This window comes from Engystomops pustulosus, chromosome 4 (assembly GCF_040894005.1).
Source record: "Engystomops pustulosus chromosome 4, aEngPut4.maternal, whole genome shotgun sequence".
Taxonomy (NCBI): Eukaryota; Metazoa; Chordata; class Amphibia; order Anura; family Leptodactylidae; genus Engystomops; species Engystomops pustulosus.
Window position 1 is genome coordinate 2,499,979 of NC_092414.1, and position 26,761 is coordinate 2,526,739.

Below are 26,761 nucleotides of genomic sequence, written 5' to 3' on the forward strand. Positions count from 1 at the left end.
TGCCACATATCATACCGTACAGTATACAGTGCCCCATATCATACCGTACAGTATACAGTGCCATATATTATACCGTACAGTATACACTGCCCCATATCATACCGTACAGTATACAGTGCCCCATATCATACCGTACAGTGTACACTGCCCCATATCATACCGTACAGTATACAGTGCCACATATCATACCGTACAGTGTACAGTGCCACATATCATACCGTACAATATACAGTGCCCCATATCATACCGTACAGTATACAGTGCCCCATATCATACCGTACAGTATACAGTGCCATATATTATACCGTACAGTATACACTGCCCCATATCATACCGTACAGTGTACAGTGCCCCATATACCGTACAGTATACAGTGCCCCATATCATACCGTACAGTATACAGTGCCACATATCATACCGTACAGTATACAGTGCCACATATCATACAGTACAGTATACAGTGCCATATATCATACCGTACAGTATACACTGCCCCATATCATACCGTACAGTATACAGTGCCCCATATCATACCGTACAGTGTACAGTGCCACATATCATACAGTACAGTATACACTGCCACATATCATACCGTACAGTATACAGTGCCCCATATCATACCGTACAGTGTAGAGTGCCACATATCATACCGTACAGTATACAGTGCCACATATCATACCGTACAGTATACAGTGCCACATATCATACCGTACAGTATACAGTGCCCCATATCATACCGTACAGTATACACTGCCACATATCATACCGTACAGTATACAGTGCCACATATCATACCGTACAGTATACAGTGCCACATATTATACCGTACAGTATACAGTGCCCCATATCATACCGTACAGTATACAGTGCCACATATCATACCGTACAGTATACAGTGCCACATATCATACCGTACAGTATACAGTGCCACATATTATACCATACAGTATACACTGCCACATATTATACCATACAGTATACAGTGCCACATATCATACCGTACAGTATACACTGCCCCATATCATACCGTACAGTATACAGTGCCTCATATTATACAGTACAGTATACACTGCCACATATCATACCGTACAGTATACAGTGCCCCATATCATACCGTACAGTATACACTGCCCCATATCATACCGTACAGTATACACTGCCACATATCATACCGTACAGTATACAGTGCCACATATCATACCGTACAGTGTACACTGCCTCATATTATACAGTACAGTATACAGTGCCACATATCATACCGTACAGTATACACTGCCCCATATCATACCGTACAGTATACAGTGCCACATATCATACCATACAGTATACACTGCCCCATATCATACCATACAGTATACACTGCCCCATATCATACCGTACAGTATACAGTGCCACATATTATACCGTACAGTGTACAGTGCCACATATCATACCGTACAGTGTACAGTGCCACATATCATACCGTACAGTATACAGTGCCATATATTATACAGTACAGTATACACTGCCACATATCATACCGTACAGTATACAGTGCCACATATCATACCGTACAGTGTACAGTGCCACATATCATACCGTACAGTATACAGTGCCCCATATACCGTACAGTATACAGTGCCCCATATCATACCGTACAATATACAGTGCCACATATCATACCGTACAGTATACAGTGCCACATATCATACCCTACAGTGTACAGTGCCACATATCATACCGTACAGTGTACACTGCCACATATCATACCGTACAGTATACAGTGCCCCATATCATACCGTACAGTATACAGTGCCACATATCATACCGTACAGTATACAGTGCCACATATCATACAGTACAGTATACAGTGCCATATATTATACCGTACAGTATACACTGCCACATATCATACCGTACAGTATACACTGCCACATATCATACCGTACAGTATACACTGCCCCATATCATACCGTACAGTATACACTGCCACATATCATACCGTACAGTATACACTGCCCCATATCATACCGTACAGTATACAGTGCCCCATATCATACCGTACAGTGTACAGTGCCACATATCATACCGTACAGTGTACAGTGCCACATATCATACCGTACAGTATACACTGCCCCATATCATACCGTACAGTATACAGTGCCACATATTATACCGTACAGTGTACAGTGCCACATATCATACCGTACAGTGTACAGTGCCACATATCATACCGTACAGTATACAGTGCCATATATTATACAGTACAGTATACACTGCCACATATCATACCGTACAGTATACAGTGCCACATATCATACCGTACAGTATACAGTGCCCCATATCATACCGTACAATATACAGTGCCACATATCATACCGTACAGTATACAGTGCCACATATCATACCCTACAGTGTACAGTGCCACATATCATACCGTACAGTGTACACTGCCACATATCATACCGTACAGTATACAGTGCCCCATATCATACCGTACAGTATACAGTGCCCCATATCATACCGTACAGTATACAGTGCCACATATCATACCGTACAGTATACAGTGCCACATATCATACAGTACAGTATACAGTGCCATATATTATACCGTACAGTATACACTGCCACATATCATACCGTACAGTATACACTGCCACATATCATACCGTACAGTATACACTGCCCCATATCATACCGTACAGTATACACTGCCACATATCATACCGTACAGTATACACTGCCCCATATCATACCGTACAGTATACAGTGCCCCATATCATACCGTACAGTGTACAGTGCCACATATCATACCGTACAGTGTACACTGCCACATATCATACCGTACAGTATACAGTGCCCCATATCATACCGTACAGTATACAGTGCCCCATATCATACCGTACAGTATACAGTGCCACATATCATACCGTACAGTATACAGTGCCACATATCATACAGTACAGTATACAGTGCCATATATTATACCGTACAGTATACACTGCCACATATCATACCGTACAGTATACACTGCCACATATCATACCGTACAGTATACACTGCCCCATATCATACCGTACAGTATACACTGCCACATATCATACCGTACAGTATACACTGCCCCATATCATACCGTACAGTATACAGTGCCCCATATCATACCGTACAGTGTACAGTGCCACATATCATACCGTACAATATACAGTGCCCCATATCATACCGTACAGTATACAGTGCCACATATTATACCGTACAGTGTACAGTGCCACATATCATACCGTACAGTATACACTGCCCCATATCATACCGTACAGTGTACAGTGCCATATATCATACCGTACAGTATACAGTGCCACATATCATACCGTACAGTATACAGTGCCATATATTATACCGTACAGTATACACTGCCCCATATCATACCGTACAGTATACAGTGCCACATATCATACCGTACAGTATACAGTGCCCCATATCATACCGTACAGTATACAGTGCCACATATCATACCGTACAGTATACAGTGCCCCATATACCGTACAGTATACAGTGCCCCATATCATACCGTACAGTATACAGTGCCACATATCATACCGTACAGTGTACAGTGCCACATATCATACCGTACAGTGTACACTGCCACATATCATACCATACAGTATACAGTGCCCCATATCATAGCATACAGTATACACTGCCCCATATCATACCGTACAGTATACAGTGCCACATATCATACCATACAGTATACACTGCCCCATATCATACCGTACAGTATACAGTGCCCCATATCATACCGTACAGTATACAGTGCCACATATTATACCGTACAGTGTACAGTGCCACATATCATACCGTACAGTATACAGTGCCATATATTATACCGTACAGTATACAGTGCCCCATATCATACCGTACAGTTTACACTGCCCCATATCATACCGTACAGCATACAGTGCCCCATATCATACCGTACAGCATACACTGCCCCATATCATACCGTACAGTATACAGTGCCCCATATCATACCGTACAGTATACAGTGCCATATATTATACAGTACAGTATACACTGCCACATATCATACCGTACAGTATACAGTGCCACATATCATACCGTACAGTGTACAGTGCCACATATCATACCGTACAGTATACAGTGCCATATATTATACCGTACAGTATACAGTGCCCCATATCATACCATACAGTTTACACTGCCCCATATCATACCGTACAGTATACAGTGCCCCATATCATACCGTACAGCATACACTGCCCCATATCATACCGTACAGTATACAGTGCCCCATATCATACCGTACAGTATACAGTGCCATATATTATACAGTACAGTATACACTGCCACATATCATACCGTACAGTATACAGTGCCACATATCATACCGTACAGTATACAGTGCCCCATATCATACCGTACAGTATACAGTGCCACATATCATACCGTACAGTATACAGTGCCACATATCATACCGTACAGTGTACACTGCCACATATCATACCGTACAGTATACAGTGCCCCATATCATACCGTACAGTATACAGTGCCATATATTATACCGTACAGTATACACTGCCCCATATCATACCGTACAGTATACAGTGCCCCATATCATACCGTACAGTGTACACTGCCCCATATCATACCGTACAGTATACAGTGCCACATATCATACCGTACAGTGTACAGTGCCACATATCATACCGTACAATATACAGTGCCCCATATCATACCGTACAGTATACAGTGCCCCATATCATACCGTACAGTATACAGTGCCATATATTATACCGTACAGTATACACTGCCCCATATCATACCGTACAGTGTACAGTGCCCCATATACCGTACAGTATACAGTGCCCCATATCATACCGTACAGTATACAGTGCCACATATCATACCGTACAGTATACAGTGCCACATATCATACAGTACAGTATACAGTGCCATATATCATACCGTACAGTATACACTGCCCCATATCATACCGTACAGTATACAGTGCCCCATATCATACCGTACAGTGTACAGTGCCACATATCATACAGTACAGTATACACTGCCACATATCATACCGTACAGTATACAGTGCCCCATATCATACCGTACAGTGTAGAGTGCCACATATCATACCGTACAGTATACAGTGCCACATATCATACCGTACAGTGTACAGTGCCACATATCATACCGTACAGTATACAGTGCCCCATATCATACCGTACAGTATACAGTGCCCCATATTATACAGTACAGTATACACTGCCCCATATCATACCGTACAGTATACAGTGCCACATATCATACCGTACAGTATACAGTGCCACATATTATACCGTACAGTATACAGTGCCCCATATCATACCGTACAGTATACACTGCCACATATCATACCGTACAGTATACAGTGCCACATATCATACCGTACAGTATACAGTGCCACATATTATACCTAACAGTATACACTGCCACATATTATACCATACAGTATACAGTGCCACATATCATACCGTACAGTATACACTGCCCCATATCATACCGTACAGTATACAGTGCCTCATATTATACAGTACAGTATACACTGCCACATATCATACCGTACAGTATACAGTGCCCCATATCATACCGTACAGTATACAGTGCCTCATATTATACAGTACAGTGTACAGTGCCACATATCATACCGTACAGTATACAGTGCCACATATCATACCGTACAGTGTACAGTGCCCCATATCATACCGTACAGTGTACAGTGCCACATATCATACCGTACAGTATACAGTGCCACATATTATACCGTACAGTATACACTGCCCCATATCATACCGTACAGTATACAGTGCCACATATCATACCGTACAGTGTACAGTGCCCCATATCATACCGTACAGTATACAGTGCCACATATTATACCGTACAGTATACACTGCCCCATATCATACCGTACAGTATACAGTGCCACATATCATACCGTACAGTGTACACTGCCCCATATCATACCGTACAGTATACAGTGCCCCATATTATACCGTACAGTATACACTGCCACATATCATACCATACAGTGTACAGTGCCACATATCATACCGTACAGTATACAGTGCCACATATCATACCGTACAGTATACAGTGCCATATATTATACCGTACAGTATACACTGCCCCATATCATACCGTACAGTATACAGTGCCACATATCATACCGTACAGTATACAGTGCCCCATATCATACCGTACAGTATACAGTGCCACATATCATACCGTACAGTATACAGTGCCCCATATACCGTACAGTATACAGTGCCCCATATCATACCGTACAGTATACAGTGCCACATATCATACCGTACAGTGTACAGTGCCACATATCATACCGTACAGTGTACACTGCCACATATCATACCATACAGTATACAGTGCCCCATATCATAGCATACAGTATACACTGCCCCATATCATACCGTACAGTATACAGTGCCACATATCATACCATACAGTATACACTGCCCCATATCATACCGTACAGTATACAGTGCCCCATATCATACCGTACAGTATACAGTGCCACATATTATACCGTACAGTGTACAGTGCCACATATCATACCGTACAGTATACAGTGCCATATATTATACCGTACAGTATACAGTGCCCCATATCATACCGTACAGTTTACACTGCCCCATATCATACCGTACAGCATACAGTGCCCCATATCATACCGTACAGCATACACTGCCCCATATCATACCGTACAGTATACAGTGCCCCATATCATACCGTACAGTATACAGTGCCATATATTATACAGTACAGTATACACTGCCACATATCATACCGTACAGTATACAGTGCCACATATCATACCGTACAGTGTACAGTGCCACATATCATACCGTACAGTATACAGTGCCATATATTATACCGTACAGTATACAGTGCCCCATATCATACCATACAGTTTACACTGCCCCATATCATACCGTACAGTATACAGTGCCCCATATCATACCGTACAGCATACACTGCCCCATATCATACCGTACAGTATACAGTGCCCCATATCATACCGTACAGTATACAGTGCCATATATTATACAGTACAGTATACACTGCCACATATCATACCGTACAGTATACAGTGCCACATATCATACCGTACAGTATACAGTGCCCCATATCATACCGTACAGTATACAGTGCCACATATCATACCGTACAGTATACAGTGCCACATATCATACCGTACAGTGTACACTGCCACATATCATACCGTACAGTATACAGTGCCCCATATCATACCGTACAGTATACAGTGCCATATATTATACCGTACAGTATACACTGCCCCATATCATACCGTACAGTATACAGTGCCCCATATCATACCGTACAGTGTACACTGCCCCATATCATACCGTACAGTATACAGTGCCACATATCATACCGTACAGTGTACAGTGCCACATATCATACCGTACAATATACAGTGCCCCATATCATACCGTACAGTATACAGTGCCCCATATCATACCGTACAGTATACAGTGCCATATATTATACCGTACAGTATACACTGCCCCATATCATACCGTACAGTGTACAGTGCCCCATATACCGTACAGTATACAGTGCCCCATATCATACCGTACAGTATACAGTGCCACATATCATACCGTACAGTATACAGTGCCACATATCATACAGTACAGTATACAGTGCCATATATCATACCGTACAGTATACACTGCCCCATATCATACCGTACAGTATACAGTGCCCCATATCATACCGTACAGTGTACAGTGCCACATATCATACAGTACAGTATACACTGCCACATATCATACCGTACAGTATACAGTGCCCCATATCATACCGTACAGTGTAGAGTGCCACATATCATACCGTACAGTATACAGTGCCACATATCATACCGTACAGTATACAGTGCCACATATCATACCGTACAGTATACAGTGCCCCATATCATACCGTACAGTATACACTGCCACATATCATACCGTACAGTATACAGTGCCACATATCATACCGTACAGTATACAGTGCCACATATTATACCGTACAGTATACAGTGCCCCATATCATACCGTACAGTATACAGTGCCACATATCATACCGTACAGTATACAGTGCCACATATCATACCGTACAGTATACAGTGCCACATATTATACCATACAGTATACACTGCCACATATTATACCATACAGTATACAGTGCCACATATCATACCGTACAGTATACACTGCCCCATATCATACCGTACAGTATACAGTGCCTCATATTATACAGTACAGTATACACTGCCACATATTATACCATACAGTATACAGTGCCACATATCATACCGTACAGTATACACTGCCCCATATCATACCGTACAGTATACAGTGCCCCATATCATACCGTACAGTATACACTGCCCCATATCATACCGTACAGTATACACTGCCCCATATCATACCATACAGTATACAGTGCCACATATCATACTGTACAGTATACAGTGCCACATATCATACCGTACAGTATACAGTGCCATATATTATACCGTACAGTATACAGTGCCCCATATCATACCATACAGTTTACACTGCCCCATATCATACCGTACAGTGTACAGTGCCCCATATCATACCGTACAGTATACAGTGCCACATATTATACCGTACAGTATACAGTGCCACATATTATACCGTACAGTATACACTGCCCCATATCATACCGTACAGTATACAGTGCCACATATCATACCGTACAGTGTACAGTGCCTCATATCATACCGTACAGTATACAGTGCCATATATTATACCGTACAGTATACACTGCCCCATATCATACCGTACAGTGTACAGTGCCCCATATACCGTACAGTATACAGTGCCCCATATCATACCGTACAGTATACAGTGCCACATATCATACCGTACAGTGTACAGTGCCACATATCATACCGTACAGTATACACTGCCCCATATCATACCGTACAGTATACAGTGCCACATATTATACCGTACAGTATACAGTGCCACATATCATACCGTACAGTATACAGTGCCCCATATCATACAGTACAGTATACACTGCCCCATATCATACCGTACAGTATACACTGCCCCATATCATACCGTACAGTATACAGTGCCCCATATCGTACCATACAGTATACAGTGCCACATATCATACTGTACAGTATACAGTGCCACATATCATACCGTACAGTATACAGTGCCACATATTATACCATACAGTTTACACTGCCCCATATCATACCGTACAGTGTACAGTGCCCCATATCATACCATACAGTATACACTGCCCCATATCATACCATACAGTATACAGTGCCACATATCATACCGTACAGTATACAGTGCCCCATATCATACCATACAGTATACACTGCCCCATATCATACCGTACAGTATACAGTGCCACATATCATACCGTACAGTGTACACTGCCACATATTATACAGTACAGTATACACTGCCACATATCATACCGTACAGTATACAGTGCCACATATTATACCGTACAGTATACACTGCCCCATATCATACCGTACAGTATACAGTGCCACATATCATACCGTACAGCATACAGTGCCCCATATCATACCATACAGTATACACTGCCCCATATCATACCATACAGTATACACTGCCCCATATCATACCGTACAGTATACAGTGCCACATATCATACCATACAGTATACAGTGCCACATATCATACCGTACAGTATACAGTGCCACATATCATACCGTACAGTATACAGTGCCATATATTATACCGTACAGTATACAGTGCCCCATATCATACCATACAGTTTACACTGCCCCATATCATACCGTACAGTGTACAGTGCCCCATATCATACCATACAGTATACACTGCCCCATATCATACCATACAGTATACAGTGCCACATATCATACCGTACAGTATACAGTGCCACATATCATACCGTACAGTGTACAGTGCCACATATCATACCGTACAGTGTACAGTGCCACATATCATACAGTACAGTATACACTGCCACATATCATACCGTACAGTATACAGTGCCCCATATCATACCGTACAGTATACACTGCCCCATATTATACAGTACAGTATACACTGCCACATATCATACCGTACAGTATACACTGCCCCATATCATACCGTACAGTGTACACTGCCACATATCATACCGTACAGTATACACTGCCCCATATCATACCGTACAGTATACACTGCCCCATATTATACAGTACAGTATACACTGCCCCATATCATACCGTACAGTATACAGTGCCCCATATCATACCATACAGTTTACACTGCCCCATATCATACCGTACAGTATACAGTGCCCCATATCATACCGTACAGCATACACTGCCCCATATCATACCGTACAGTATACAGTGCCCCATATCATACCGTACAGTATACACTGCCCCATATTATACAGTACAGTATACACTGCCACATATCATACCGTACAGTATACAGTGCCACATATCATACCGTACAGTATACAGTGCCCCATATCATACCATACAGTATACAGTGCCACATATCATACCGTACAGTATACAGTGCCTCATATCATACCGTACAGTATACAGTGCCACATATCATACCGTACAGTATACAGTGCCACATATCATACAGTACAGTATACACTGCCACATATCATACCGTACAGTATACAGTGCCCCATATCATACCATACAGTATACACTGCCCCATATCATACCGTACAGTATACAGTGCCCCATATCATACCATACAGTATACAGTGCCACATATCATACCGTACAGTATACAGTGCCACATATCATACCGTACAGTATACAGTGCCCCATATCATACCATACAGTATACACTGCCACATATCATACCGTACAGTATACAGTGCCACATATCATACCGTACAGTGTACAGTGCCACATATCATACAGTACAGTATACAGTGCCACATATCATACCGTACAGTATACACTGCCCCATATCATACCGTACAGTATACACTGCCCCATATCATACCGTACAGTATACACTGCCCCATATTATACAGTACAGTATACACTGCCAGATATCATACCGTACAGTATACACTGCCCCATATCATACCATACAGTATACAGTGCCCCATATCATACCATACAGTATACACTGCCCCATATCATACCGTACAGTATACAGTGCCCCATATCATACCGTACAGTATACACTGCCCCATATTATACAGTACAGTATACACTGCCACATATCATACCGTACAGTATACAGTGCCACATATCATACCGTACAGTATACAGTGCCCCATATCATACCGTACAGTATACAGTGCCCCATATACCGTACAGTATACACTGCCCCATATCATACCGTACAGTATACAGTGCCCCATATCATACCATACAGTATACAGTGCCCCATATCATACCGTACAGTATACACTGCCCCATATTATACAGTACAGTATACACTGCCACATATCATACCGTACAGTATACAGTGCCACATATCATACCGTACAGTATACAGTGCCCCATATCATACCGTACAGTATACACTGCCCCATATCATACCGTACAGTATACACTGCCACATATCATACCGTACAGTATACACTGCCCCATATTATACAGTACAGTATACACTGCCACATATCATACCGTACAGTATACAGTGCCACATATCATACCGTACAGTATACAGTGCCCCATATCATACCGTACAGTATACACTGCCCCATATTATACAGTACAGTATACACTGCCACATATCATACCGTACAGTATACAGTGCCCCATATCATACCGTACAGTATACACTGCCCCATATCATACCGTACAGTATACACTGCCACATATCATACCGTACAGTATACACTGCCCCATATTATACAGTACAGTATACACTGCCACATATCATACCATACAGTATACAGTGCCCCATATCATACCATACAGTATACACTGCCCCATATCATACCGTACAGTATACAGTGCCCCATATCATACCGTACAGTATACACTGCCCCATATCATACCATACAGTATACAGTGCCCCATATCATACCGTACAGTATACAGTGCCACATATCATACCATACAGTATACAGTGCCCCATATCATACCGTACAGTATACACTGCCACATATCATACCGTACAGTATACAGTGCCACATATCATACCGTACAGTATACAGTGCCCCATATCATACCGTACAGTATACAGTGCCCCATATACCGTACAGTATACACTGCCCCATATCATACCGTACAGTATACAGTGCCCCATATCATACCATACAGTATACAGTGCCCCATATCATACCGTACAGTATACACTGCCCCATATTATACAGTACAGTATACACTGCCACATATCATACCGTACAGTATACACTGCCACATATCATACCGTACAGTATACAGTGCCCCATATCATACCGTACAGTATACACTGCCCCATATTATACAGTACAGTATACACTGCCACATATCATACCGTACAGTATACAGTGCCACATATCATACCGTACAGTATACAGTGCCCCATATCATACCGTACAGTATACAGTGCCCCATATACCGTACAGTATACACTGCCCCATATCATACCGTACAGTATACAGTGCCCCATATCATACCATACAGTATACACTGCCCCATATCATACCGTACAGTATACAGTGCCCCATATCATACCATACAGTATACACTGCCCCATATCATACCGTACAGTATACAGTGCCACATATCATACCGTACAGTATACAGTGCCACATATCATACCGTACAGTATACACTGCCACATATTATACAGTACAGTATACAGTGCCCCATATCATACCGTACAGTATACAGTGCCACATATCATACCGTACAGTATACACTGCCTCATATTATACAGTACAGTATACAGTGCCCCATATCATACCGTACAGTATACAGTGCCACATATCATACCGTACAGTATACACTGCCTCATATTATACAGTACAGTATACAGTGCCCCATATCATACAGTACAGTATACAGTGCCACATATCATACAGTACAGTATACACTGCCATATATTATACCTAACAGTATACACTGCCCCATATCATACCGTACAGTATACAGTGCCCCATATCATACCGTACAGTATACACTGCCACATATCATACCATACAGTATACACTGCCCCATATCATACCGTACAGTATACAGTGCCATATATTATACAGTACAGTATACAGTGCCACATATTATACAGTACAGTATACAGTGCCACATATTATACCGTACAGTATACAGTGCCACATATTATACCTAACAGTATACACTGCCCCATATCATACCGTACAGTATACAGTGCCCCATATCATACCGTACAGTATACACTGCCCCATATTATACAGTACAGTATACACTGCCACATATCATACCGTACAGTATACAGTGCCACATATCATACCGTACAGTATACAGTGCCACATATCATACCGTACAGTATACACTGCCACATATCATACCGTACAGTATACAGTGCCACATATCATACCGTACAGTATACAGTGCCCCATATCATACCGTACAGTATACAGTGCCACATATCATACCGTACAGTATACAGTGCCCCATATCATACCGTACAGTATACACTGCCACATATTATACAGTACAGTGTACAGTGCCACATATCATACCGTACAGTATACACTGCCACATATTATACAGTACAGTATACAGTGCCACATATTATACCGTACAGTGTACAGTGCCACATATCATACAGTACAGTGTACAGTGCCACATATCATACCGTACAGTATACAGTGCCACATATTATACCGTACAGTGTACAGTGCCCCATATCATACCGTACAGTATACAGTGCCCCATATCATACCGTACAGTATACAGTGCCCCATATCATACCGTACAGTATACACTGCCACATATCATACCGTACAGTATACAGTGCCACATATCATACCGTACAGTATACAGTGCCCCATATCATACCGTACAGTATACACTGCCCCATATCATACCGTACAGTATACAGTGCCACATATCATACCGTACAGTGTACAGTGCCACATATCATACAGTACAGTATACAGTGCCACATATCATACCGTACAGTATACAGTGCCACATATCATACCGTACAGTGTACAGTGCCACATATTATACCTAACAGTATACACTGCCACATATTATACAGTGCCACATATTATACCGTACAGTATACACTGCCCCATATCATACCGTACAGTATACAGTGCCACATATTATACCTAACAGTATACACTGCCACATATTATACAGTGCCACATATTATACCGTACAGTATACACTGCCCCATATCATACCGTACAGTATACAGTGCCCCATATCATACCGTACAGTATACAGTGCCTCATATTATACAGTACAGTATACACTGCCCCATATCATACCGTACAGTATACAGTGCCACATATCATACCGTACAGCATACAGTGCCCCATATCATACCATACAGTATACAGTGCCCCATATCATACCGTACAGTATACAGTGCCTCATATTATACAGTACAGTATACAGTGCCACATATTATACCGTACAGTATACACTGCCCCATATCATACCGTACAGTATACAGTGCCACATATCATACCGTACAGTATACAGTGCCTCATATTATACAGTACAGTATACAGTGCCACATATTATACCGTACAGTATACACTGCCCCATATCATACCGTACAGTATACAGTGCCACATATCATACCGTACAGTATACAGTGCCTCATATTATACAGTACAGTATACACTGCCCCATATCATACCGTACAGTATACACTGCCCCATATCATACAGTACAGTATACACTGCCCCATATCATACCGTACAGTATACACTGCCCCATATCATACAGTACAGTATACACTGCCCCATATCATACCGTACAGTATACAGTGCCTCATATTATACAGTACAGTATACACTGCCCCATATCATACCGTACAGTATACACTGCCCCATATCATACCGTACAGTATACAGTGCCACATATCATACCGTACAGTGTACAGTGCCACATATTATACCTAACAGTATACACTGCCACATATTATACAGTACAGTATACAGTGCCCCATATCATACCGTACAGTGTACAGTGCCACATATTATACAGTACAGTATACACTGCCCCATATCATACCGTACAGTGTACAGTGCCACATATCATACCGTACAGTATACAGTGCCACATATCATACCGTACAGTATACACTGCCCCATATCATACCGTACAGTATACAGTGCCACATATCATACCATACAGTATACAGTGCCACATATCATACCATACAGTGTACAGTGCCACATATCATACCGTACAGTATACAGTGCCACATATTATACAGTACAGTATACAGTGCCACATATCATACCGTACAGTATACACTGCCCCATATCATACCGTACAGTATACAGTGCCACATATTATACAGTACAGTATACACTGCCACATATTATACCGTACAGTATACAGTGCCACATATTATACAGTACAGTATACACTGCCTCATATTATACAGTACAGTATACAGTGCCACATATTATACAGTACAGTATACAGTGCCACATATTATACAGTACAGTATACACTGCCACATATTATACTGTACAGTATACAGTGCCACATATTATACAGTACAGTATACACTGCCTCATATTATACAGTACAGTATACAGTGCCACATATTATACAGTACAGTATACACTGCCACATATTATACCGTACAGTATACAGTGCCACATATTATACAGTACAGTATACACTGCCTCATATTATACAGTACAGTATACACTGCCTCATATTATACAGTACAGTATACAGTGCCATATATTATACAGTACAGTATACACTGCCACATATTATACCGTACAGTATACACTGCCACATATCATACCGTACAGTATACAGTGCCCCATATTATACCGTACAGTATACAGTGCCACATATCATACCGTACAGTATACAGTGCCCCATATCATACCGTACAGTATACAGTGCCATATATTATACAGTACAGTATACACTGCCACATATTATACAGTACAGTATACACTGCCACATATTATACCGTACAGTATACAGTGCCACATATTATACAGTACAGTATACATGGACACAGGGGCGTCAAGCCCCAAATCTTTTCCTAAGTGCCCCATTTCTTTGTGAGAGGTGCAGTAATCAGCTGATCACTGCCTACAGCGCCGGCCCAGAGCCACAGGTTCCCTGCCGCCTTATACATCATGTAGGATGTAGCAATAATATCATAGCCATGTGACCTTCTAAGGTCCTTACTGTAAACCAAAAAGAGTAGCACACAAGGACCCTGTAGGGCTTCCTGTGGAAGAGTGGGTAAGAAAGAGGTAAGTCCTGACTACCAACCCCCTCCATGTGGAAGCAGGTGCCACGAGAAGTCAGAGGAGGTGACTGTATCTTCCTGGGAGGGAGGACAATATATGAATGGGTTAGAATGTGTTAGAGTGAGTATACAGTATATACATCATGAGTATAGTGTATCTGCCGGAGCGCATGTATGAGCTCTCCTCGTGGCGGTGCTGACCACTACAGGGAGGAGCAGTCAGGTGTCAGGAATGTTCTGCGGGTCGGTTCTGTGATGTTCCGTAAACCTGACTGGGTACAGCCCCACAATTTGAAGGAGGGGGAATATTTGTGGGCAGATGTCTATTATAACTGCCTTCTCCTCACACTGGAGTGCAGGGCGCACACAGTCTTAGGCTGGTAATGAAGGGGTTAGTTAGGGGATACCCGTAGGGATGGGTATACTCGTACTGCACTTATAAAGCAGGGGGGTTGGTGGGGCAACAAGATGAGGATACCGTTCTCCTGGGCTTCCTGCTGCCAGGTACCATGGGTGAACCATTAGTAGCGGTCCTCAGGGACCACATTCACAGGGAAGAGGTCGGCTTGTTATCACAGCTGCTCCCCATGACTGCCCCATGCCAGATGCTAGAGCTCATGCCGCCTCGGTGGTCCGCTCCCAGGTCATGGCCAATGGCTCAAGCCCTCCTCCCACCCGTCCCTGGTTACCTTTCCCTCGGGTGGGGGTGTGCGCCGGTGGTTCCATTCATTCTTCCCCACCCAGGAAGCTCGTAGGCATTGTCGCCTCAACTCTGCAGAGTATTAACATTCCAGCCAAAGCAGAAGTTCCAGGTCATCCCAATGCTCAGGGGGTCCAAATCCTCCAGATGGCGCTGCCCGTCCTCCTCAGATGTATAAACCAGCACATTGGAGGTGGCTGGTGTCCGTAGCCGTGGACGGCCTCAGTGTTACCCCATTAGGTCTCCTAGGAATCCAAATCTGGTTCATTGTCCAGAGTTACCGGGTGACTCTGCGCCCCCTGTGGTTACGACTGCAGGTGCTTCAGGATCTGTTGAGTTCCAATTTGCTGGGGCTTGGGCAGGCGAGGGTAGTCAGTCAGGGGTAAGTTCTGAGATGCTGGGTAGGTACCACCCCCACACTTCTTCCACTCCCCCTATGGCAGCGGGTGTGCATAAGGATTCAGGCGTTTTCTGCAGTTACGCCCCCAGGGATCACATTTAGAGCCAGAAGTGAAGGAAGTAATAATTCTTATTTGGATATATGTTCATGATACATACATAAAATCGACAAGGAGTGGAGGGTTTAGTCCAAAAAACCTCAGAACCGTAAGCCCAGGGTTGCTTAGACCATAAATAATTGGTTTTGGTTTTGTGATTCTGGGTTGCGTGATGGGCAGAAGCACCCAGAACTTTGTTCAGAACTTACATGGACGTGATTTATAGAACGCATGGGGGTTCGGGTTGGTGGCACTACGATGACGATTTTCATTGCCCCCTTATGCTAAACCCGGAAATCGGTTGGTGTTGAGGCTGCCGACACATACCTACATCTGATGGTTGCACCTAAACCTCCCGTTTCCGCTTCCCCAGCCTCCGGATTAATTGACAGAGCAGTGGTCAAAGGTAGAATCAGAGCTGTTTGTGCATATAAACACAAATGTGAACAAGGATCTCACGCTGCGGACACTGCACATGACCCCGGGGCAAGCTGCAGGCGGCCCTCGCGAACAGGAGGACACCAGAGACCATGGTTAGACCTCTACCCCAATAAAGCTGAGGCGGCTATGTTGCGGGTAGAATTCTCCTTCGGCTTCTTTATCCACATTTCTCTGGATAATCTGAAGTACGCTCGTCAGCACTCGGACATCCTTTAAGACAAGATTCTTACGGAGTCTTGCTTAAGGAGGCTTGATGGTCCTGTTGGCCCAGTTTGTGTCACCATTGGGCGCCGTTTCTAAAAAAGAGCCGGGCAACTTTTGCTTAAAGTCATCATTTGTCGCACCCCAAGGGTGCGCCTGTCACTGATGGCACAACACCAGAGGAAGCCGACTTATGTCTCGTTTGAAAGGGTCGTTTCATTGTTCCGTGACGCCGGCCAAAAGGGCGTTGAAGGCTAAATCCATTATGGAGTTGGCTTTCCAACCTCTTGCCAGTGCACCCCGATTGCTAACACCTATTGGGGTGCTGCGTGGATGGCCTGTGCTACTAAAATGCTTGTTTTCCCATGGACTGTTCTATCTCCTGTCACTACTTTGAGATGTTTGGCTTGTTCTTGTGCGGTAGGAGACAGGTTATCGCTTGGACATCCATTATTTGGACGACTTCTTGTTTATTGGTCCACATGATAGTCCTGTTTTGCTGTCCACTTTTCGGTACCTGATACTGCGTTTTGGGGTTCCTCTGACTGCGGAAAAAAACTAGGTTCCATTACGACTATTGCCTTTTTGGTAATCAAGTTTGATTCTGTGGCCATGGTCATTCCTATACTCAGCAGGAAGAGTCAGTAGTTGATTGACCTTGTGGACACTTAGGGTTAGTGTATATCGCTGCGTTGTATAGTACATACTGTTACTGTAGTACAATTATGTGTATGTGATGCTGTATACATTATAGAGATGCCAGGACCTAAACATCTTGGGGGAGGGGAGATCCTTCATCGCTTGTCCGCCGGTTTTCTGGAGTACATGGAAAAGTTTTCCCTTCTTCTCCATTCACAGCACTTTTTTCTTAGGGCACCAGTGTGGGAGTATGATAGAACAAGGGGGCACTCATTATATCTTCCCCAACAGTTTTTTGGCTTCTCCAACCTGCACCCCACTTTGGGAAAAAAGCAGAGACTATAACAATAGTAGTAAATAGTAAATGACAGAGTCTGGTCTAGACCTCACTGACCCTAATGGAATTTGCACCCGTGTTTATGGTCACCGCAGCACCAGAGGGGGAATTTGTAAGACTGGTCTTGTGCACTTGGCCATGTACCCACGGCTCAGAACAGTAGTGGATTATAATACAGTCGGTCTATGCGTTAGCCCTGGGCAGCCCAAACCGCCTACAATATGTCATAATCAGAAGGACCTCCTCGTACATCTGTTCCTACGCTCCATACACATGTTCACAAGAGCCATGTCACAAACTCTTAAGGTCCTCCAAAGCTCCTAAAAGATTAAAAGCATCCTCCACATCCTCCATTCCCCGAGAAAGGGCCAACAATCTCACTCCCCATGATTCCAGCCCAAAACATTACTCCACCTTGTTGGCGCCATAGCCGTGTTTTCATGGGGTCTCCATCAAGCAGGGATCCTCCACTTCATCCTCCTGGACCATCGAGCCTAGCACAGGACTCATCGCCAGCCATGTCAGAAACTCTTAAGGTCCTCCAAAGGTCCTAAAAGATTAAAAGCATCCTCCATTCCCCGAGAAGCTTCTAGGACCAGATGTTGGAAATGATCCCAGACTTGGAGGGACTATGATATTCATACAGCCCAGGGGCCCTGGCAGTCTACGCGGCCACCCCTGCATACACACGCTTTCGCATCTCCACACGCTCCATATGAATTGCAGTCATTGTAATTTTCCAGTCATCATGTATTTGCGTTTACGGTAATTGAAGAGTTTTTGAACAATCGGCCTCTGATAACAGGATATTTTTGAATAAACACTCAAAACACTTGTTCTAAATTATTATAAACAGAAGAGTTTTCAACTTTTTCATTTTTATTAAGAACAAATAAATGGTAATTTGTGCTTTTATAACATCAGCCGGTTATTACAATGTGAAATTAGACGGTTCTTCTGGGTGATGTTACATTTGCACTCGGACCCTTGTTGGAGCTTCTGACGTCTCTCGGCCATTGAATTTGTCAGTTTTTGGATAGTTTCTGCTTCAATGTTTTAAGGAGGACAGAATCTCCTCCCAGAGCTGTTGCTTAGATGTGAACGGCCTCCCACCATCATAGACGCTCCTTTTGTTGAAGCTCCAGAGGTTCTCAATGGGATTGAGGTCAGGGGAGCATGGGGGGCACACAGGGAGCATGGGGCCACACCATAAGTTTGTCCCCTTTTATGCCCATAGCAGCCAGAGATGCAGACATGTTATCTGCAGCCTGAGATGCTGCAGTATGAGAATGCATGAGGATGATCTGTTGTGGTTGCACGGTTCTTCTTCTTTAACCTTGTCAGGAAGTGCTCCACATACATTATGGAGATCATCTTTACCCCTCCAGGGACCCTAAAGGGGCCAACAATCTCACTACCCATGATTCCAGCCCAAAACATTACTCCACCTCCTTCTCAGCAGCCGACACTTCCTTTTTCTTTCCCATTTTGGCTGAATATGTCGGCTGCTTAATATTGTGGGACAGACTTGTTACATCACCTTTAATTGGACACATCTGCCAAACTAATTAGCACCGGAGTCTGCAATTACTTCCAGTGATATAACGAGCCCGGACGCCATCAGCATCAGTGAGAAGAACTGGTCTCACCTCGTCAGTCCTAAAGACTTTCTGCAGAATAATATGGAGCCCCGAGTAGTAAGACCTCCCCAGAGTGCACCCCCCCAGTCTACACGGTAATAATATACATGCATCATACAGAAATATTAGACATTCATACACTGACCTCTGTCTGCACCATGGACATCCTAAAAGAGCGAAGTTCTGCTACGAGGCCCAAGACATCTACGAACTCGTGGTCTCGTATGTGCTGCATGAGGCGATCAAGAGCTATGAAGGTTCCAGTCCGCCCAACGCCAGCGCTGAAACACAACAGATAATAACTATAGCAGTGGCCCAGGCGGGAGGGGGCGGGAATATCTGACCACTTATACCTACCTGCAGTGCACGGTGATTGGTCCTTTAGTTTTTGCTGCTTTCTGTCGCACCACGTAGACAAACTGTAGTAGACTCTCTGCTGCACTGGCTGCGGGGACGCCATGGTCCGGCCAAGCGCTGAAGTTAAAGTGCATCACATGCTGCACGTCAGTGGCCTACAAAAACACCGGACATTGTGGCGGTCACAAGCTCCACACTCACTGCCGCCTCGCTGACCCTGCTCCCCGCACCGCGCTGACCCTGCTCCCCGCTGACCCTGCTCCCCGCACCGCGCTGACCCTGCTCCCCGCACCGCGCTGACCCTGCTCCCCACTGACCCTGCTCCCCGCAATGCGCTGACCCTGCACCCCGCTGACCCTGCTCCCGCACCGCGCTGACCCTGCTCCCCGCTGACCCTGCACCCCGCTGACCCTGCTCCCCGCAATGCGCTGACCCTGCACCCCGCTGACCCTGCTGTCCGCTGACCCAGCTCCCCGCAATGCGCTGACCCTGCACCCCGCTGACCCTGCTCCCCGCACCACGCTGACCCTGCACCTCGCTGAACCTGCTTCCCACTGACCCTGCACCGCGCTGACCCTGCACCCCGCTGACCCTGCTCCCCACTGACCCTGCTCCCCCGCTAACCCTACCAATAGTACCTTCGCCCGGCTACTACTAGAAACATCCTGTATACAGCCAGTACTACCTCAGCCCAGCTACTACCAGACACGTCCTGTATACAGCCAGTACTACCTCAGCCCAGCTACTACCAGACACATCCTGTACACAGCCAGTACTACCTCAGCCCGGCTACTACCAGACACATCCTGTATACAGCCAGTACTACCTCAGCCCAGCTACTACCAGATACATCCTGTATACAGCCAGTACTACCTCAGCCCAGCTACTACCAGACACATCCTGTATACAGCCAGTACTACCTCAGCCCGGCTACTACCAGACACATCCTGTACACAGCCAGTACTACCTCAGCCCGGCTACTACCAGACACATCCTGTATACAGCCAGTACTACCTCAGCCCGGCTACTACCAGACACATCCTGTACACAGCCAGTACTACCTCAGCCTGGCTACTACCAGACACATCCTGTATACAGCCAGTACAACCTCAGCCCGGCTACTACCAGACACATCCTGTATACAGCCAGTACTACCTCAGCCCAGCTACTACCAGACACATCCTGTATACAGCCAGTACTACCTCAGCCCAGCTACTACCAGACACATCCTGTATACAGCCAGTACTACCTCAGCCCAGCTACTACCAGACGCATCCTGTATACAGCCAGTACTACCTCAGCCCGGCTACTACCAGACACATCCTGTATACAGCCAGTACTACCTCAGCCCAGCTACTACCAGACACATCCTGTACACAGCCAGTACTACCTCAGCCCGGCTACTACCAGACACATCCTGTATACAGCCAGTACTACCTCAGCCCAGCTACTACCAGATACATCCTGTATACAGCCAGTACTACCTCAGCCCAGCTACTACCAGACACATCCTGTATACAGCCAGTACTACCTCAGCCCGGCTACTACCAGACACATCCTGTACACAGCCAGTACTACCTCAGCCCGGCTACTACCAGACACATCCTGTATACAGCCAGTACTACCTCAGCCCGGCTACTACCAGACACATCCTGTACACAGCCAGTACTACCTCAGCCTGGCTACTACCAGACACATCCTGTATACAGCCAGTACAACCTCAGCCCGGCTACTACCAGACACATCCTGTATACAGCCAGTACTACCTCAGCCCAGCTACTACCAGACACATCCTGTATACAGCCAGTACTACCTCAGCCCAGCTACTACCAGACGCATCCTGTATACAGCCAGTACTACCTCAGCCCGGCTACTACCAGACACATCCTGTATACAGCCAGTACTATCTCATCCCGGCTACTACCAGACACAACCTGTATACAGCCAGTACTACCTCAGCCCAGCTACTACCAGACACATCCTGTATACAGCCAGTACTACCTCAGCCCAGCTACTACCAGACACATCCTGTATACAGCCAGTACTACCTCAGCCCAGCTACTACCAGACACAACCTGTATACAGCCAGAAATACCTCAGCCCAGCTAAAACCAGACACATCCTGTATACAGCCAGTACTACCTCAGCCCGGCTACTACCAGACACATCCTGTATACAGCCAGTACTATCTCAGCCCAGCTACTACCAGACACATCCTGTATACAGCCAGTACTACCTCAGCCCAGCTACTACCAGACACATCCTGTATACAGCCAGTACTACCTCAGCCCGGCTACTACCAGACACATCCTGTATACAGCCAGAACTACCTCAGCCCAGCTACTACCAGACACATCCTGTATACAGCCAGTACTACCTCAGCCCAGCTACTACCAGACACATCCTGTATACAGCCAGTACTACCTCAGCCCGGCTACTACCAGACACATCCTGTATACAGCCAGTACTACCTCAGCCCGGCTACTACCAGACACATCCTGTATACAGCCAGTACTACCTCAGCCCGGCTACTACCAGACACATCCAGTATACAGCAAGTACTACCTCAGCCCGGCTACTACCAGACACATCCAGTATACAGCCAGTACTACCTCAGCCCAGCTACTACCAGACACATCATGTACACAGCCAGTAATACCTCAGCCCGGCTACTACCAGACACATCCTGTATACAGCCAGTACTACCTCAGACCAGATACTACCAGACACATCCTGTATACAGCCAGTACTACCAGACACATCCTGTATACAGCCAGTACTACCAGACACATCCTGTATACAGCCAGTACTACCAGACACATACTGTATACAGCCAGTACTACCTCAGCCCGGCTACTACCAGACACATCCAGTATACAGCCAGTACTACCTCAGCCCAGCTACTACCAGACACATCCTGTATACAGCCAGTACTACCTCAGCCCAGCTACTACCAGACACATCCTGTATACAGCCAGTACTACCTCAGCCCAGCTACTACCAGACACATCCTGTATACAGCCAGTACTACCTCAGCCCGGCTACTACCAGACACATCCTGTATACAGCCAGTACTACCACAGCCCAGCTACTACCAACACATCCTGTATACAGCCAGTACTATCTCAGCCCAGCTACTACCAACACATCCTGTATACAGCCAGTACTATCTCAGCCCAGCTACTACCAGACAAATCCTGTATACAGCCAGTACTAACTCAGCTACTACCAGACACATCCTGTATACAGCCAGTACTACCTCAGCCCGGCTACTACCAGACACATCCTGTATATAGCCAGTACTACCTCTGCCCGGCTTCTACCAGACACATCCTGTATACAGCCAGTACTACCTCATCCCAGCTACTACCACACACATTCTGTATACAGCCAGTACTTCCTCAGCCCGGCTACTACCAGACACATCCTGTCTACAGCCAGTACTACCTCAGCCCGGCTACTACCAGACACATCCTGTATACAGCCAGTACTATCTCATCCCGGCTACTACCAGACACAACCTGTATACAGCCAGTACTACCTCAGCCCAGCTACTACCAGACACATCCTGTATACAGCCAGTACTACCTCAGCCCAGCTACTACCAGACACATCCTGTATACAGCCAGTACTACCTCAGCCCAGCTACTACCAGACACAACCTGTATACAGCCAGAAATACCTCAGCCCAGCTAAAACCAGACACATCCTGTATACAGCCAGTACTACCTCAGCCCGGCTACTACCAGACACATCCTGTATACAGCCAGTACTATCTCAGCCCAGCTACTACCAGACACATCCTGTATACAGCCAGTACTACCTCAGCCCAGCTACTACCAGACACATCCTGTATACAGCCAGTACTACCTCAGCCCGGCTACTACCAGACACATCCTGTATACAGCCAGAACTACCTCAGCCCAGCTACTACCAGACACATCCTGTATACAGCCAGTACTACCTCAGCCCAGCTACTACCAGACACATCCTGTATACAGCCAGTACTACCTCAGCCCGGCTACTACCAGACACATCCTGTATACAGCCAGTACTACCTCAGCCCGGCTACTACCAGACACATCCTGTATACAGCCAGTACTACCTCAGCCCGGCTACTACCAGACACATCCAGTATACAGCAAGTACTACCTCAGCCCGGCTACTACCAGACACATCCAGTATACAGCCAGTACTACCTCAGCCCAGCTACTACCAGACACATCATGTACACAGCCAGTAATACCTCAGCCCGGCTACTACCAGACACATCCTGTATACAGCCAGTACTACCTCAGACCAGATACTACCAGACACATCCTGTATACAGCCAGTACTACCAGACACATCCTGTATACAGCCAGTACTACCAGACACATCCTGTATACAGCCAGTACTACCAGACACATACTGTATACAGCCAGTACTACCTCAGCCCGGCTACTACCAGACACATCCAGTATACAGCCAGTACTACCTCAGCCCAGCTACTACCAGACACATCCTGTATACAGCCAGTACTACCTCAGCCCAGCTACTACCAGACACATCCTGTATACAGCCAGTACTACCTCAGCCCAGCTACTACCAGACACATCCTGTATACAGCCAGTACTACCTCAGCCCGGCTACTACCAGACACATCCTGTATACAGCCAGTACTACCACAGCCCAGCTACTACCAACACATCCTGTATACAGCCAGTACTATCTCAGCCCAGCTACTACCAACACATCCTGTATACAGCCAGTACTATCTCAGCCCAGCTACTACCAGACAAATCCTGTATACAGCCAGTACTAACTCAGCTACTACCAGACACATCCTGTATACAGCCAGTACTACCTCAGCCCGGCTACTACCAGACACATCCTGTATATAGCCAGTACTACCTCTGCCCGGCTTCTACCAGACACATCCTGTATACAGCCAGTACTACCTCATCCCAGCTACTACCACACACATTCTGTATACAGCCAGTACTTCCTCAGCCCGGCTACTACCAGACACATCCTGTCTACAGCCAGTACTACCTCAGCCCGGCTACTACCAGACACATCCTGTATACAGCCAGTACTACCTCAGCCCAGCTACTACCAGACACATCCTGTATACAGCCAGTACTACCTCAGCCCAGCTACTACCAGTCACATCCTGTATACAGCCAGTACTACCTCAGCCCAGCTACTACCAGACACATCCTGTATACAGCCTGTACTACCTCAGCCCGGCTACTACCAGACACATCCTGTATATAGCCAGTACTAACTCAGCCCAGCTACTACCAGACACATCCTGTATACAGCCAGTACTACCTCAGCCCAGCTACTAACAGACACATCCTGTATACAGCCAGTACTACCTCATCCCATCTACTACCAGACACATCCTGTATACAGCCAGTACTACCTCAGCCTAGCTACTACCAGACACATCCTGTATATAGCCAGTACTAACTCAGCCCAGCTATACCAGACACATCCTGTAT

The 26,761-nt window shown here is 45.2% G+C and overlaps 1 protein-coding gene across 1 annotated transcript in view; it reads right to left on the reverse strand.

Moving 5' to 3' along the window:
- LOC140125904 (receptor-type tyrosine-protein phosphatase O-like) overlaps positions 1-26,761 on the reverse strand; it is a 297,842-nt gene that overhangs the window by 10,148 nt on the left and 260,933 nt on the right. Inside the window, exons 24-25 of the mRNA XM_072144801.1 lie at positions 21,273-21,427; positions 21,061-21,196 (exon numbers count right to left, since the gene is read on the reverse strand). Of these exons, the coding sequence (XP_072000902.1) occupies positions 21,061-21,196; positions 21,273-21,427 (291 nt within the window). The remainder of the gene's footprint in view (positions 1-21,060; positions 21,197-21,272; positions 21,428-26,761) is intronic.